This window comes from Haliaeetus leucocephalus, unplaced genomic scaffold (genome assembly GCF_000737465.1).
Source record: "Haliaeetus leucocephalus isolate CR32 unplaced genomic scaffold, Haliaeetus_leucocephalus-4.0 Scaffold151, whole genome shotgun sequence".
In the NCBI taxonomy this organism is placed as follows: Eukaryota; Metazoa; Chordata; class Aves; order Accipitriformes; family Accipitridae; genus Haliaeetus; species Haliaeetus leucocephalus.
The window spans coordinates 13,553,699-13,569,547 of NW_010972587.1; the positions used below are offsets into that span (position 1 = coordinate 13,553,699).

The 15,849-nt window shown below is 43.7% G+C and overlaps 1 protein-coding gene across 1 annotated transcript; it reads right to left on the reverse strand.

The window, feature by feature from the left end:
• Positions 1 to 1,311: 1,311 nt before the first annotated feature.
• Positions 1,312 to 14,942, reverse strand: HAL (histidine ammonia-lyase). The gene is made up of 20 exons (XM_010561900.1): positions 14,680 to 14,942; positions 14,169 to 14,229; positions 13,966 to 13,993; positions 13,599 to 13,673; positions 13,428 to 13,500; positions 13,277 to 13,343; positions 13,053 to 13,090; positions 12,846 to 12,971; positions 11,608 to 11,747; positions 10,095 to 10,142; positions 8,907 to 9,054; positions 8,727 to 8,822; positions 8,550 to 8,608; positions 7,661 to 7,741; positions 6,722 to 6,787; positions 6,466 to 6,631; positions 3,890 to 4,024; positions 2,691 to 2,799; positions 2,524 to 2,593; positions 1,312 to 1,461 (listed from the first exon to the last, which is right to left on the reverse strand). Exons 1-20 carry the CDS (start codon positions 14,924 to 14,926, stop codon positions 1,312 to 1,314), a joined length of 1,983 nt encoding a protein of 660 aa, XP_010560202.1. The 5' UTR covers positions 14,927 to 14,942.
• Positions 14,943 to 15,849: the final 907 nt, after the last annotated feature.

Genomic DNA, 15,849 nt, shown 5'->3' on the forward strand with positions numbered 1-15,849 from the left:
CAAGCTGAAAGAGTAGGGACAGACTTGGTGCATGAGGGAGAGACAGAGGCTGGAGATACTGCAAAAAGGAGCTGAACTAGGAGCTCATCCACCATGGGTGGGTACCCTAGTTGCCAGGTCTTCTGGCCAGGTTGGGTGTCTCCCTGCTAGCTTGCGAACAGGCACAAGTCCTCTCCTCAGGGCACATTTGACATGGCAGGTCTCAGACACTCAAGTGTAGCCCCACACTAGCACACTTTGCCCCTTGCAGCACAGCTAATAGCCCAGGAAGATTTCCAGCCCACGCTGAACACCCCACAGCCGTGGCTGTCAGGCTGGTAGTGCCAAGGCTGGTGGTTGTTAACCAGCCTTAACATGTCAGACTTCACATCATGGTGCAGTGACAAGTCCTGACTCTTCCTTTGCAAAACAAAGCCTGTGCCAGAGGTCAGTGTTGTAACACCGAGCAGGCTGCAACACAAGCCCCTCTGCGGGGACAGGCAGATACCCGATGAGCCATGGAAGTGTAGATCTTGGTGTTACTGCTTCAGCACTGGTTCCTCCTCCTTCTCCCCCTTTCCTGGCCCCTGTTCCACCTGTCCTCCTAATTTGGAAATAAAGCTTTTGCTTTACATTTTCATCATCACACATGACAGGAAAATAGATTGCTACAGCCATACGTGAAGCCTCAGTTTATTTATTGCAGGTGTGAGCCCATAGCTCATGGAAAGCTGCATTAAGTGTAGTCCATCACCAGAATACAATATATTTGTTCTGGAGCAATGATCTCCATAGCACATTTTTATGCACACAGCTTTTCTGATTTGTGAAGCACCTGCTCCAAAGATGCTTTTGTTCTAAAAGAACCTGTACCTCACATATGATCTGCAAAAGAGAGGAGAATTAAGTGTAAAGATAATTTTGCTTGTGGCAGAACGAAGGGGACCACAGCAGTTACCCAAAGGAAAAAAAAAAAAAAAAGTGAGAATGTCAAACCTAGGCTGTTTGGTATCATTGGCACAGATGAAGAGGAAACAAGTGAAGAGCTGACAAAACAAATCCAGGAGGCCCTGTATAAAACATCCAGTGGTTTCAGCAGGAGTCTGAATGTTTTGCATTCAGAAGCTCAGGTAATTGAGTCAAAACCACACCATCATGACATAGCTGTCTTTCACACATGAGGAAATATTTCTCTACTATCTGTATGTGCTCCTGAGCTAGACAGTCAGGTCCTTTGGGTCACCTGGAGAAAGCACATTGAGTTCAAGTAGAACGGCCACCCCCAGGCAAGGTCCTGGAAAGGATCTGCTCTCTGCCAGAGGACTGCAACTCTTAAAGTTCATCCTGATGCCTGTGGTCATGACTAACACCCGTATTCATTTCCAGCGATCCCAGGGAGAAAGCTGTTGGTGAAATGGGTCTCGATTCAGGGATGTGTTCCCTCCTGTACTTTTCAATGTAAGGTTTAGCAACTTCCCACACCTGTGAAACAAGAAAGTGAAACAGCAGGGTCAGAGGCAAAACAAAAGGTCAGTTAAGGCACCAATGCACCAGTTCAGGAAACCCTGTAGAAGAGTTACTGGGATGGAGGTGAGAATCACAGACCTACGTAGATATGCTGTATGCAATCAGCGGAGCCAGAGAGGCAGCCAGAGTAAGGTTTAGGGAAGAGCATGTGGATGGAGTTGACAGGGGACGGGAAAAGATACAGCTCCAGGGGGACAAGGTGAAAGGATTCAAGGAGAAAACATTGCATCTTGTCTTGTTACCAGGTTAATACTCTGTGTGCAATAGTTGGGAGAGGATCGCTGCCACTTGCTACAAAACCACTTGGTCATGAAGGGGAGGGGGAAGCAAAACGGCTTCTGGCACGGTCAAAGAAGAAGGGAAGGGATGGTGGTTGGGGTTTAAGGCAGAAAAGGAAAATGTTCTACAGTCTCCTTTGTCTTTCCTCCTGTCAGAGCTGCAAGGCAAAAAAAAAAAGGAGGGGGGGGATTTTTTCTTCTCCCATTTGCTCACTCTTCTCAGTTCTTCTGTTACTTACGTTTTACAAACAAATAAAATAGATAGATCTCATAGCTGTACAAACGCTTGGCCCAGGTTAGCACATTTCACCACTGCTATTCCCTCATCCACATCCCCTTATTGCTTCCAGACCATGCCCAAGGGCCTCAAGGCCGGGGAACGCTCACCAACCCAGGAATGAGGATCACCATCTGGAGAGGCTGCCGATTTCTCTGGACATCTATGGGGTTATAGGACCCTGCCCTCAAATGATTCAAAGCTGGACCTGTGTCTGGACCCTGCCAGATTTAATAACGTAAGCTACTTAGTGCACAGGGCAAGTTTAAGAACTGATTTCTAAATCCATCCCGCTAAAACTAAGGAAAACCAAATCTCAGAAAATCTGGTGAGTTCGCCCCAGGCAGAGGAGTGCTTTCAGCGAGGCCATCCGGTGAACGCGTGGAGGGCTATTTCCAAAGCAGAGCTGCAGCGTGCTCCTCAGGACGGTCCTACTGCCCGTGCCGAAAAGTCAACGCTCACCTTCTGCTCCACGAGCAGCCTGTGAGCTGCTTCAATGTCTGGGGCCATGAAGCGATCCTTCATCCAAGGCCTGTAGTGAAACACGTTGCGAACATTGGCCAAACATTAACCACCACCGCCAGCCTCCAGACGGGTAACCTCTGGGGGAGGCATTTATCTGATGTTACCTCACAACGGAGCGCACAAGGTCGTAGACCTTCTCCAATGGCGTTGTCGTTCTCAGAGGGCGTAGGAATTCAATGCCTTGGCAGGCTGCAAGCAGCTCAATAGCCAGAACTAGGAAATCAGAACAGCAAAAGGGATTTTCAGCAGGTACAGCTCCAGGCGAGGTTTCCCATATAAAGCCATACCCGGCCTTTGTTCTGGCTTATACGATATTGTTTCAGGCAATGTGAAAAGACCAGTGGATTCGCACACCCCAGAGAGGCAGCCCAGCAGCAGGGTTGATCGTTTTATGGATGGTACTGGGGCTAGTATCCAGCATTTTAGCAAGCAGATTTTGGGTGCTCTGCCATACAGACCTTCCAGTGTGCCAGGAACTCCTGGTCACCACAGTCTTAAATCCATAGGAATCCCTTCCAGGGTATCTGGAATACTCAAATTAATGGCCCTCATAAATCAGAAAACCTCTTTAGGACTGAGAAGAAAGGGGCCTGAACTATAAAAGACAGTTCTGCCTATGAAGGATGCAAGAGCCCATGTGAAAGCACCAGTAAAATTAGAGAGCTCTGGAGGAGAATATTCTGTCTGGGGAAGTCTGCACTGTATCTGCCCACCTCACACCTGATCATTATTGGCATTAGTTCCTCATTTTCACGAGCCAATTCACCCAAGGAACTGAGTGAAACAACTGGGTCTAGGACACGCTGTTTCTCAGCACGCTGTTGAAACACATGGTTTCTCAAACTTAGTTCTATAGAAATACATTTTTTTATGTGCAGAGAAATAAGTCTTCAGAGCACTCATATGTATAGACTTAAGTGGGCAAGGGAGTTCAGTATTTGTGTGCTGTGTATTGCTCTGCTCTCCCGCTAACAGCTGACATCTGTATCTAAGCACACCATCTGCCAAATAAATAAATAAATAAAAAGCAAGAGAGCAATCTGTCCTCGTAAGCAAGAGAGGAAAGTTTTGCTGACTGTCCTGAGTAGCTTTTCACAAGAAACACTTAGTGCTAGATTTACCTCATTTCTGTTAGAAAGATCCAAATGCTTGTAAAAGTATGCATTTAATATATTATTTTTTAGATAGTTCTTTCAGATGCATTAGCTCCTTTTTTCTTAAAATAGATCTAAAAAGAATGGCACTAATGTCTTCACCTAGTTGCATACATAAGGTCTGCTGGAAATCAGCATTTTAATTTTACCTTGTTCCACATGTTCAATAACTCTCAAAGCTTTTCTTGCAGCCCATCCTCCCATGGACACGTGATCCTCCGTAGCAGCACTGGTTGAGAGAGAATCCACAGAAGAGGGGTGGCACAAGGCTTTGTTCTCAGAAACTGCAAAAATCCAGCGCAATGAATATAGGACAGAATGGGCACGAGACAGCAGAAGTAATGGCTAACCTGGAGCAAAGAGCCCGTCCACCACCTCAGGTCCAACTATTGCTCCTCTTTTGAGAACGCTTCAATGTTTTACCTGGACTGAGGAATTTGTAATAAACACCTTGAAAACTACCATTGCCTCTGAAAACAGTAACAAATATCAGTCTTTAGATGCAAATATTAACCAAATATAGAAAGACTGCTCACTCCTCCCTCGTCTCTGGGGTTGAATTGCTCTGGCTCAAAGGCCCAATGGAAACTGAAGAAAAAGAGAACATAACTGAAATACAAGCCTGATCTTGCCTGTTACTTCAAGACAACTCTTTGTAAAAAGCATTGGTTCTCTCTGTTTTCAGTCACAGATACCGCCCCTACCCTGGTTTCAAGAAGAGAGCTAGAGATCAGCATCTTGTTTCTTCTCATTGGAGCTGAGGCACTTGCAGAACTTGCTCCATGATGCTGCGGGAGCATGGCACAATCCCTCTCCCACCCTCCTTGCCTCGCTACAAGGCTGCCCATGTCCCTGCTCTGGGCACACACACCCCTGAAGGTGGGAGCACTCTGGCTTTGAAAGCTGGGTGCGAGGCCTGGAGTAAGTCTCTCAAGCTGCACCCAAAAGCGAGGGGAATTTGGCTGCCAGAAGGGTTGTAGGCACCATCTGATGACAATTTGAGGTTGCGAATTGCTCTTTAGAAGAGAAGAAACCAAGCCTGCATTCACAGTGCTCTGGCTGCACACAGACCTTCTCTTTCTAAAGCCCCGCAGGACGCTGCATAACGTCCTCACCAAATTAGGGGCTTCAGAAAAGCAACAAGAGCAACAGAGAGGTGGTGACACCAATTGCAAATAGGCTGGAGTGACACAGTCCAGGGCCAGAGCCCAGCTGGCACATTCAGGCAAGCAACAGCAGGTCCCAGAGAGGCTGCGTGTGGCTACTGCAAACAGTTGGGTCTGGCAGGCACAGTGCTACCAGAGAGGAAGGCAGAGACACATCCAGGGGCATTGCAAAACATCTGCAAATTTTTTGCAGCTTTATCTATTAACCCTAGGAGTGAACAACATTAGCTGGTACACAAACACCTTCAAAACTGGCAGAGCAACTTTAAAAACATTAGTAATATCTTGCTTAAAAACAACAACAAAAAAGAGAGCTCAAACTTCTCTTTTAGATAAATTCCTGGCTACTGTGACCAGGGGAAGATGGTTTTAACCCATGGATTCCTGCTGTCAGTGCAGCAATGAGTTAGGAGGCAGGGCTGTCATTTTCATTCCCTGCAGCAGAGACCATGAACACCCCAGAATCTCTCGCTCCAGATTGCGGAACTGAGCTGCGAAACCTGAAGCCAAGCAACAGCTAAGGCCTGGAGGCATCCTAAACTCTGCCCAGCCAAAATGAAAAGTTTCCAGCCTTCGAACATGAGGACAAACACTTCAGCTCCTTTTCCAGCCCCAATTTCCAAAATGGCCTCTAGGCAAGGTTCCTTTATTACAACAATTTAGTTCATTGACTTTTTTTTTCTGCAGGATGTTTATCTACGCATTTACCCGACATCTTCTGTTCCTGTGTCTGTTTGCATCTCTTGTAATTTACTGTCTACTCATAGCATGTTTATCTTTATATTGGCTCATGCTTTCCTGAACCTATGAACTGTAATATCCCAGGGGCCAGCAGGCTTCTTGTTGCCTTAGTCATGAGTACTAGAGGAAAAATGTATAATGCTTATTTTCAGTGTGCTCCTCCAATAACCAGCCCCAGGAACACCAGTTTCCTGAGGACTGTGGAGTCTGATATTGATGTACAGACCTAGCCATCAAATGGAGACACCGAGTACTAAGGGTATCAGGCTCAGCTTTGAGACAAGTGGTGTCCCTGTGCTAGTGAGAAGTAAGGAATAGAGGTATCCCTTGCTTACAGATCATAACTATTCAAGCAGAGGTTCTAGGTTCAGCAGAGTGGCTCAGACAGATGTATGTTTGTTGCCTGCAGTGTTTGCTGTTAATTACAGCCCTGTCTGAGCTGATTTACAGGCTCCCAGGTACAGAGCTGTCACTGATTTCAACCAGAGCTCTTGTGTTGGTGACTCTAAATCAGAGCGCTCCCTGCCAATCCCATAAAGATGCAAACAGGCAAGCATTCCCACCAAAGTCCACCTGAGGGTTTGCATGCTCAGAATGCTAAACATGCCCATGGATCAGTGCAGAATAAAGAATGCCAAGCTGAAATAACTGCAGCTGTGCTCAACACTCAAACTTTGCACCCAGACAGCACAAAGCACATGGAGAAGAGATGGAAAACAAGAGTGAGATCCCTTTGTATCTACTACCAAATTACAACTGCCTTGATATAAATTGGTCTTTCTAGCTTGCTCTTTTGATGATATTGCTCAAGCACTCACCCAGGGCAGCTGCTGTACAGTGTGCAATCATGAAGCCAGAGTTCAGACCTCCTTCCGTGACTAAAAATGCAGGCAGTTCGCTGAGCGAGGGGTTGCAGAGCCTCTCAATTCTTCTTTCACTTATTGCAGCGAGTTCGTGCACCCCAATTGCCAAATAGTCTAGAGCCTAAAAAAGAAGATCTCATTAAACCAGATGACAGAAAGAAACAAAACAGAAACTACAAGGGTTTTTTTCTTTCTCCAAATGCTTAATTACCTTTGCAGGATATTCACCATGAAAATTTCCTCCAGAAATGGTCTCTGCTCTTTCAGCAAACACCATCTTTAAGGAGAAGTTAGGGAGCAAACATGAGTGAAATACGTGTCAGATATCTGTTAGTAATCAGAATATCTTAACTGAAGGAATGTTTGCGCTAATAGGCTTTTATTTGGAAGCACATTATATTACATCCGCATGTTCACTTTTCAGAAAATGAAGACCCAATCTCAGTTCTCTCATTTTTTCAAATAGGCTATATAAAATGAGGTCTTTGATCAGGGGCAGGGAGGGGTGCAAAGAAACACATGTGTTCGGATCCTAGCATAGTTTCTCGGTTCCTTGGTAGATTCTCTCCACGGCAGAAACAATTTTAGACAGGTTACAAGCTGTAACTCTTTATCAGCTATGGATGCGATGTCATGTATAGCATCATTACACTGCTGAGGGGAATCCAGGCTTGCTCAGCACCAGTGCAGGAACTGTGCCCAGAGTTTACCAGGCTGAGCCATGAGGAGGTTTACCGGCCACACGTATTTTGGCTGCCTTCCCTGACTGAGTGCAAATCTTGCTCTATAGTGCAGGTTTCACTCATGCTGCACCAACAGATGTGTCATACAAGTCACCATCCGTCTATGTCCATTTGGTTGCCAGGTCCCATCTATCCACATATTCAATATAAGTATAGAGATTCTCATCTAGGAAACATTTAACATGCACTAAACTGCATACACACGTGGTTTCCTTGCCCCAACACACACTTGCATGCACCAGCGCCGACACGGAGAAAGGAAGAGAGGTTGCTGTTGCAACCAATGGTAGTTATTGACTGAAGCCAGTTATGACTTTTTTGCCTCCTACGCAAATAACTGTATAGAAGAAAAGGATAAAAAAGGCCAAGCAACATTTTACATAGAAATAAAGTCATCAAAAAGATACAGGGTTGTCCGTGGCACTATTGATTTCAGTTGTCATGATGTCCTTCACAAAAGCAATTGTATCATTTACAACTCCGTGGACCTAGAACAAAAGACATTAGCACCTGAGCTTAGTATCTACACTTAGTTCATCTTCAGGTTGCTAACCAAGCTGCAGGCACCCTCTTTCCCATCATCCCAGTCTCTACATCCACACATGAAGATGGTCTTGTATTTGCTCTTAAAATCAGGAGCATCACTATGGGACACTACCCATCCTAGACCCCTGAAAGACTCTATTTACTATTATTTTGACAGTATTGCTAAAAGGGTAATCCAAATACGTTATTCTTTACTTGTTTGGATTGGTTTACCCTAAATGGAAGATAAGATACTTTTTCAGAGGCGAAAGTGTTATTAGGAAAGACGTAACCTTACAAAGCCCCTATAGAAAACAAAAACTCTCATTAATTAACTTTCATTAATTCCACTGATTTAATAGCTTTGCTCATGTTAAAACTGACAGGGTTGAGTTCTTCCAGTATGTTAGAGATACTATAGGTTGAGGAACAACCTATCACTCTGGCTGCTTCCCGAAACACCTTTCCCCAGTTCATGGTCTTAGCATCAATGCAGAATAAATGCCCTAAAAAGCCTGCAAGAGTAGAAACCAGCACCTTCCCCTGCTTCTGACACTCGGCCGCTTTCAGATCTAAACACAGCTTTGCTAGACGCTGCCTGATGGGTGCGTGCATAGGATTAATTCATACTAACTTTGAAGTGAGGGAGAAGCAAAATAAAACCACTTCCTCTAATGGAGTCAGACAATTCACAGTTGACAATATTTCTGGTGGGGGAACTTCACCATCATTTATCTAGTGCTATGAAAGGAAATAAAAGTCAGTTTTTACCTGAGGGCAACAGCGCATCGTGTATGCATCCTGAACTCGGTCACAGAATCTATGGCTCTCTACAAGGGAGAAGGGAGGAAAAACCCAAATATTCATCACACAAAAGCATATGGGCTACTGCCGAAAGATCCAGCTAGACCTGTGTAACCTGAAAGGGTGAAGGTTAAGATTGTTCACCTGCTATTTCTGATGGATGATGGTCAGAATCTAGAAGGGACCTGAATCGAAATGCTACTTCAGCCTGCCCTCGATGTGGGCGAACTGCGTGGATATCTAGTAAAACAAGTTAGACTGTTAGGTTTTGTTTCTCTTGTCAACGGCTGTTAAGCAAACAGACAGGAAAGGCCCAGTACCCACCAGTGTCAAAGGCCCTTGTGGTACCCTTCAAGACTTCAAGTGTAAGGGCAGCTATTATGTCAGCTTGTCTAGCAATAGCACCAGCTCTTTCAACTGCTTCGCATCCCAGCGAGGTGATCATTTGTGTCCCATTGATGAGAGCCAGACCCTTCAAAGAGAGCAGATGTTAAGCAAATTCATTGCAGCTATTCCACAGACTGTGGTAATTCCCCATCTCTGTGATAATTCTCCTTCTCATATGAGTGAGTTAAAAGACCTTTGCTCAGCTTCCTGGATCATCTTGAAATCACAAAATGCACAGCTGGACTGGGCATCTTTGCTACATAAATTGTCAATGGTCATGACCCTACTAAGTCAGCTCCAGTAGTTCCAAGCAAGAGGTTTATTTCATGTTATTTCAAGCTTAAGCAAGAAAAGTACAGGAAATCTGTATTCTTTTCCAGTTCTTGGGAAATGGAATGCTATTTTTATTCATTTATTAAGTTATTAGTTAACCAAAGAAGTTATGAGCATGAGGGGGTGTGAAAACCAATCATAATAAAGAAGTGGAGAATTAAAACAGCATTAGAAGTTATAACTGCTTTAAAAGATTTGTTGAGTTCAGTTAGAACTAGCTTCAAGTTTGTTCTAAATAAACATGAGACCCATGGGAGCCTTCCATTTGCCTTTAGGAGACACTGGATTTGGCTTCTTGCTCCTGGTGCTGTTTTGCAGCTACTGAGGCCCCTTACCAGAGAGCTCCACAGCCCTCCAATCTCTTGTGTTCCCACATAAAATTTAATACTTGGAGTGAGATTCATCTCACCTAGTTTTAATGATCTCGGAGTCGGATAGCTGGCTCAAGTCAGTCATCTGAGCTCCTGTTATGGTCAAAGGGCAGATAGGTACCTTGAGAGGGCTTCTTAGACAGCTGCTTCAGGATGATGTAGTGTGTTTTCTGAAGATGCCCATCTCTTTCCACCGACCACAGGGCCAATCTACACATCAAGCTTGGGTCTGACATCTCAAGTCAAGCAGGGTGACACTAGGAGAGGTGGATCCCACTCCTGATAATACTTCATTAATATCATTCTGAAGCTTGGTTTAAAATGACTGTTAATTCATTTCAGGCTGAAATTATTAAGTATAAAGCAACTAGTGATTGACTATGATTGTTTTTCATCAGCTGGCATCATTATACTTTATTACCTCTTTTGGTTTCAAGGTAATTGGTCTCAGACCATGGGCTTCCAGGACCTGTGAAGGAGTTTAATGACAAGGTAATTAATGAAAAAAGTTTTTTAGTAATTCAGCCACCAAAACTTTTAAATAATGAATGTTTCCACAAATAAAAATATTAACAAATTCCTTAAGTGAAGGGAGAAAAAAAAAAAAGCTTTATATCACAAACATTTAAAATATTTTTTTCTGCTGGGCTAAATAAAAGACAGCATTTTGGGGCTTCCAAGCTAGCACCTCATTTCCCAGTGCCAGTAAAAGAAGGTAACAGGAACGCTGAAGTGACATACTCTCACAGCCCATTAACATCTACCATATATTAGCTGATGGGAGAGAGTAATAGGAGAGAAGGCTGGAAACATCTTGGGAATGTAGTTCGGCCTATGCTCTGCCTCATAGCAGGTTTGGCTTGCATAAACTATTCCTTCTTCATAAAATGATTCCCTAACCCTTTCTACAGAAAATCTCCAATGACAGGAAGAGTCCTAATCAGTTTATTCTATACACATCTATTCCACAGGGCAATCGCTCTGGTGGGAAATGGGGGAAAGGTGTAACTTTGATTCTGATTAGAGTCCTCTCAACATTTCCAACTGAAGAGGTAACACATCTCAGAGTGTACAACGGTAACTTCTGGTCCCGAAGGTCCACCAAACCCTGGCCTGCTTCTTCCCTACTCCTCTCCCTGTGTAGTTCTCAGTATTTCTCCAGCCTACAGTGATGGCACAGCTATCAATCCATGAATAAATTTGGTGTTCAAATATTCATGGACAGAAGTGATAGGTGTAGCAGAACAAACTAGCATGAAAGACTCCAGAGGCGCCAGACTTGGAGATATTCAACACTAGATCAATCTGCTGATGTGTTAATTAAAAATTAATTCCATTGTAAAGCTTCCATCTTGTAAAGGAAGATGCTATAAAGGTTCCCAGTAACCCTAGTTAATCTATCAAAAATGAAATGTCTAAACCTGTGTATTCACTTAAAGCCATTATAAAATCAGTAGAAATTTTACTGATAAGTTTCTGCCTCCAGTAAATCTCCAGTCACTCTCAGCGTCTGAAGTTTTGAATTTGAGAGGTAATCTTGGGTTTGTTGGAACAGTGTTGATGTTTATGGAGCTGAAGATGTAGAAACAGTTCTTTCAAAGCTGATATCACATCCTGTCCCTCTCTCCAGGTCCTAACTGATGTCACTGCAGTGTCTTGTATTGCTATACTATGGCATGGTATTTCTTTAAGGACTTAATAACATGCTATATATTCTATCTGCTCCAGTGACAGGTGAGTCAGCTATTCCATTCTCATGGACCCACCTTCCTCAAGGTAGAGGCAACCTAGTCCCAGTTCAAACTGGTACAAAAAATCCAAAGGTTTTTACCTGTTCCTAATCTGAGCAAAAGCTCTCTCTCTCTCAAAGTAACAAGCAATTTGGCAAATGAGCCAGCAAGCAGGAAAAAAGCAATCAGCTGCACGAGTCTTACATATTTAGCATCGGCCCAGCCACTCTTTGGGGACCACATCTTTCCCTCTCCAATTAATCCCAGAGCAAGATGAGAGAGGGGGGCCAAGTCTCCACTGGCTCCAACTGTCCCTTTCTCAGGGATATAAGGAAGGCAAGATGCTAGAAAGAAAACAAAAACAACTCCTGTTAGAGCTTCCCCTCGATACACTCCTTGGAAAACAGAGAAGCCAGCACATCAGTGTGGTCACGGTGTGGTAACATCTTGCAATCATGGTCAATGGCACCAACAGGACTACTCTCATCGCAGACTGGGATTTGCCCCTGCTCGAAGGCTAGCTGCAGTTTGTAAAGAAATCAACTCTCTTCTGCATTTGGTTCTGCATTTGGTTTTGGAGTGGGGAGACCACAGCCCAGAGTGATTGCATCTGCAGCCAGGCAGGTAAAACATCATTTCTCAATTCTTCATCACAGGGTGACCACCTGGTGCGGACAAAGCCACCTCTTCATTCCTCACTCCACTAAACATCGGGTAACTCCTACAAGCCATCTTTGAGCCCTCTTCCCCCTACCCCAGCCCTCCGAACACTGAACATGTAGAAATGAAGAAACGGAGCCCACGGAAATGTGGAAAAAGCAGGGAAGGGAACAGTCTGTTTCTTTTCTTTTGCAGAGTTAAACACTGAATTGCAGCTCCTTCAACCACTGTGGGAGGAGGAGGAGGAGGGAGCAACAGAGAGCAACACTGCACAGAGAAAAAAACAAACACAAAACTAGGTGCTGCTCAAAGGGGTCTGTTTGACAAACACCAACACGTACAGTTTTCTACGTGGTAACAGCCCCACCCAAAAATCCTGGCGTTCCAAAAAATGGTGGCACATGCGACAGGACAAAAGTTAGAGACTTGAGCCTTTGTAGCAGAGCTCGCCCAGAGTCAGAGTCATGCTCTCAGTCAAGCTTAGTCTTGAATTACTTGACCTCTTAGAGGTTCATTTCCCAAACTTCTGCCTGTTGCATCCCTTTCTCTCAGCCTTTTGTGTCACTTCGGCTCACATCCCATGTTCTTCAACAGAGGAACGGTCTCTAGCCATGACCTTCTACAGGACTGGTCACAGCCAAGCTTTGGTTCTGGTCTCTAACAACTACCAAGTCAAAAGACCAACATCCATAGCTTGATCCATTGAGCTACACCCTTTAATGAAAGAGTTAAAAGAAGAAAAAAAAGGGGGAAAGGGGGATTTTCTTGAAATATCTTTTTACCATTAAATGCTTCAATAACTTGCTGGAGCGTTTCTAGGGATATTCCACTGTATCCTTTTGCTAGGACATTGATCCTCAGTGCCAACAGCATGCGAGATCTCTCTGGGCTCAAAGGTTTCCCCACACCTGAAACAGTAACTCTCTTGGTTACTAACCCACTACTAGCAGTGGCAGAAAAGGGAAAAACACCAAGCGATTTTTTATTACCTGCAGAATGCGAACGAACCAAGTTCACTTGAAGCTCCCTGTGGAAAAAAAAAAATGTAAAAACCCAAGTAAAGTCTTGTCAGGTTTTATTTTGCACAAAGCAAAGGGAAATACTGAAGCAGCCCTCTCACCTAACCACAGAGTATACACGTACAGGGTGAAACTGCTCCCTCATCTCCCTTTCCTGAAAAGAAAGGACGGAGAAAGCTGCACACACCACTTACCTCAGCTTATTGTTTGGGATGACAGTCCTCGCAAACTTCCCAAACCCCGTGGTGATTCCATAAACAACTGCAAGAAACGTACACTGCTGGTTAAGGAGGGAACCTGATGAAGTTTTCTAAACACTTAATAATTAGAGGCAAAAATATTTACCTGTCTGTTCCTTTACAATCCTTTCAATCACTTCTCGTGATTGTTTGACTCTAGCTTCAGCTTCAGGTGTGAGCTAAAACAGTTTAAATATAAGTTTATCTATCATTATTTAAGTTTAATTGTAGAAAGATAAACAAGTAATTTTTAGCTGCATTTGTTCAGGATCTTTACCTTTATCTTGTAGAGCCCCTTTCCTAAATTGACCAAGTCCTCTGTTGTTAAGCTGTTGCCATCTAAAGAAATATACTACACCAAAGAAGCACCTTTTAGTTTCGGATACATATAAAGTTGCTTAATAATCAGAATAAAAGAAAAAAATAGAGTTCAAACTCAGCAATGACAGGAAGCTCACTCACACTCATTTGCAAGATAGGAACTCATTAACAAAAACATAATAAACGCATTATAATTTAGATTCCTAGACCCAGCCAATCTAACAGCTCTTGCTCTCGTGAATGCTGCAGTGGCTGAACTCTCAGCACCCGCTGGGGAATAGCAGGATTTGTTACCAAGTTGCAAAATCATTGGCGATTCATACCTGTTCTGGTTCTCGGTATTTGCTGTATCTGAAAGTTCTGTAAAGGAAAATGAAGGGCAGACAGGATTTCACAGGCAGTGACCATTCGATTACAGCTGGCAATGTGTTTTAAGAATGAAGGAACACTAAAAATCCAGGGAAGTCTAGGGAATTATAAATCTAGAATTATAAAAAAAGTTCACATAATGCTCAAAAAAGGATACAAATGAACTCCTTCTGGCTGAGATGGTATGAAATCTGGAGACATTATATCTCCTTCTATAACTAGAAGAAACATGCAAATAAACATGAACAGGATTAACTGGTATTCTTCTTGTAAATGAACTTGTTATTCATTGCAATACACACCAGTAAGAATTCCAATTTGCAGTTATCAGCCCCAAATATATTTGTATGCTTCTAGGAAAATAACAAGGGACTATGTAGTTTATTTAAGGTACTCTAAAGGCAAAAGAGCTGCCCAACCTTCGGACATATGCTCCATATCCCATACAATCACATAGCATATAAGATATCATATACAAATGATGTATATAGAATCCTGTAGCTTCTATACCTATAGTTCTATACTTAAAAACATGGTACATTTTGATATTTTTCCATAAAAATTGTAGAGGCTCTCTCAGGCGCAATTTTAGATAAACTAAAGGACAGTTTGCTGACTCAGATGCCAACGTGGTCACTCTGTGATGCGTTGCTTAAGGTTTTGCTTACCAACTTCAACGAATTCATTGTCCTCTAGAGCATCCTCCACTGTATCATCAAGATCCAGCAAGCCAAGTCCCTTGCACCTTCGAATGTAAAATTTTACTTCTTCCACTGAGGCAAATCCCCCGTTGTCAGGTTTGTTCTTCATGTACCGTCTCACAGCTTCCTTTCCTAGCCACCCAATTGTGTTTGTGGAGTTTAGGCACGGCACTGCCAGCCATTCTCCTCGGACATGCACCGTGTATCTCGGCATGCTTTCTCTCCAAAGTTGTCCTTTGACCGAGAAGGGCTGCAGCGTGCAGCAGCCTTACATTTACCGCACAACAGCCTGTAAAGCAGTGGAGTCCAGTGTTGCAATCAGATAGAGGCAAAAAGCCACCCCCAAAATCCCCATCTTTGTAAATAAGCGAGATCAATATATCCAGCTGCCCTCAGCCAATCAAACCAAACCGAGGGAGCACACCCTTTTTATGGAAAGGCAAACCACCCCCCCCATTACCACAGAAATTTTTTTCTGAAGATCACGTCAGGAATATAGAAATTAAAATCTAGGAGCTAGATTATGTAGCAAGAATAGATAAATCAATCAGAATAAGCTGGAATGCAACTGTTCTAAAAACTTCAGGTTTTAACAAAAGTTAACGGAGTTGTCACCTGGCAGTAGATGACACTAATGAAAACCTCCGTGAGGGAGAGGGCTGGAAGACAGTCACCCCAGTACGGGTGGGTCACGGCTGCTAGGATTGCAGGGAGACTGGATTATACCCATACATCTCCATCTAGAGCAGGATGAGAGCAGACGGTGTAGGAAGCAAGCCTGCTTTGCTCCGTCCAAGCTGAAGTTAGCAAATGTAGTTTCGTATCCCAGGGGAGGAGAAGATTAATGAGTTTCCCTCTGTTACCCACTCATTTATGCTCTGAAGATGTTGCTAGAACACGTAGCACAAATATTGGGCCATACCTGCCGCTACCAGGACTGGTGCTGCTATACCACGCCTCTTTTGCAGGCAGATGCATGGCAGAATAGACGTGGAGAAATACCTCTTAAGACGGCCAAAATAGCATTTAGCAATTACCATGTCCACACAGAAACTGAAAATACCTTTGTTTTTAGAGACAAAACAACACTCATAGCCCATGCTACCCACAATAGTGTTCTCCGACAAAGGGACTACT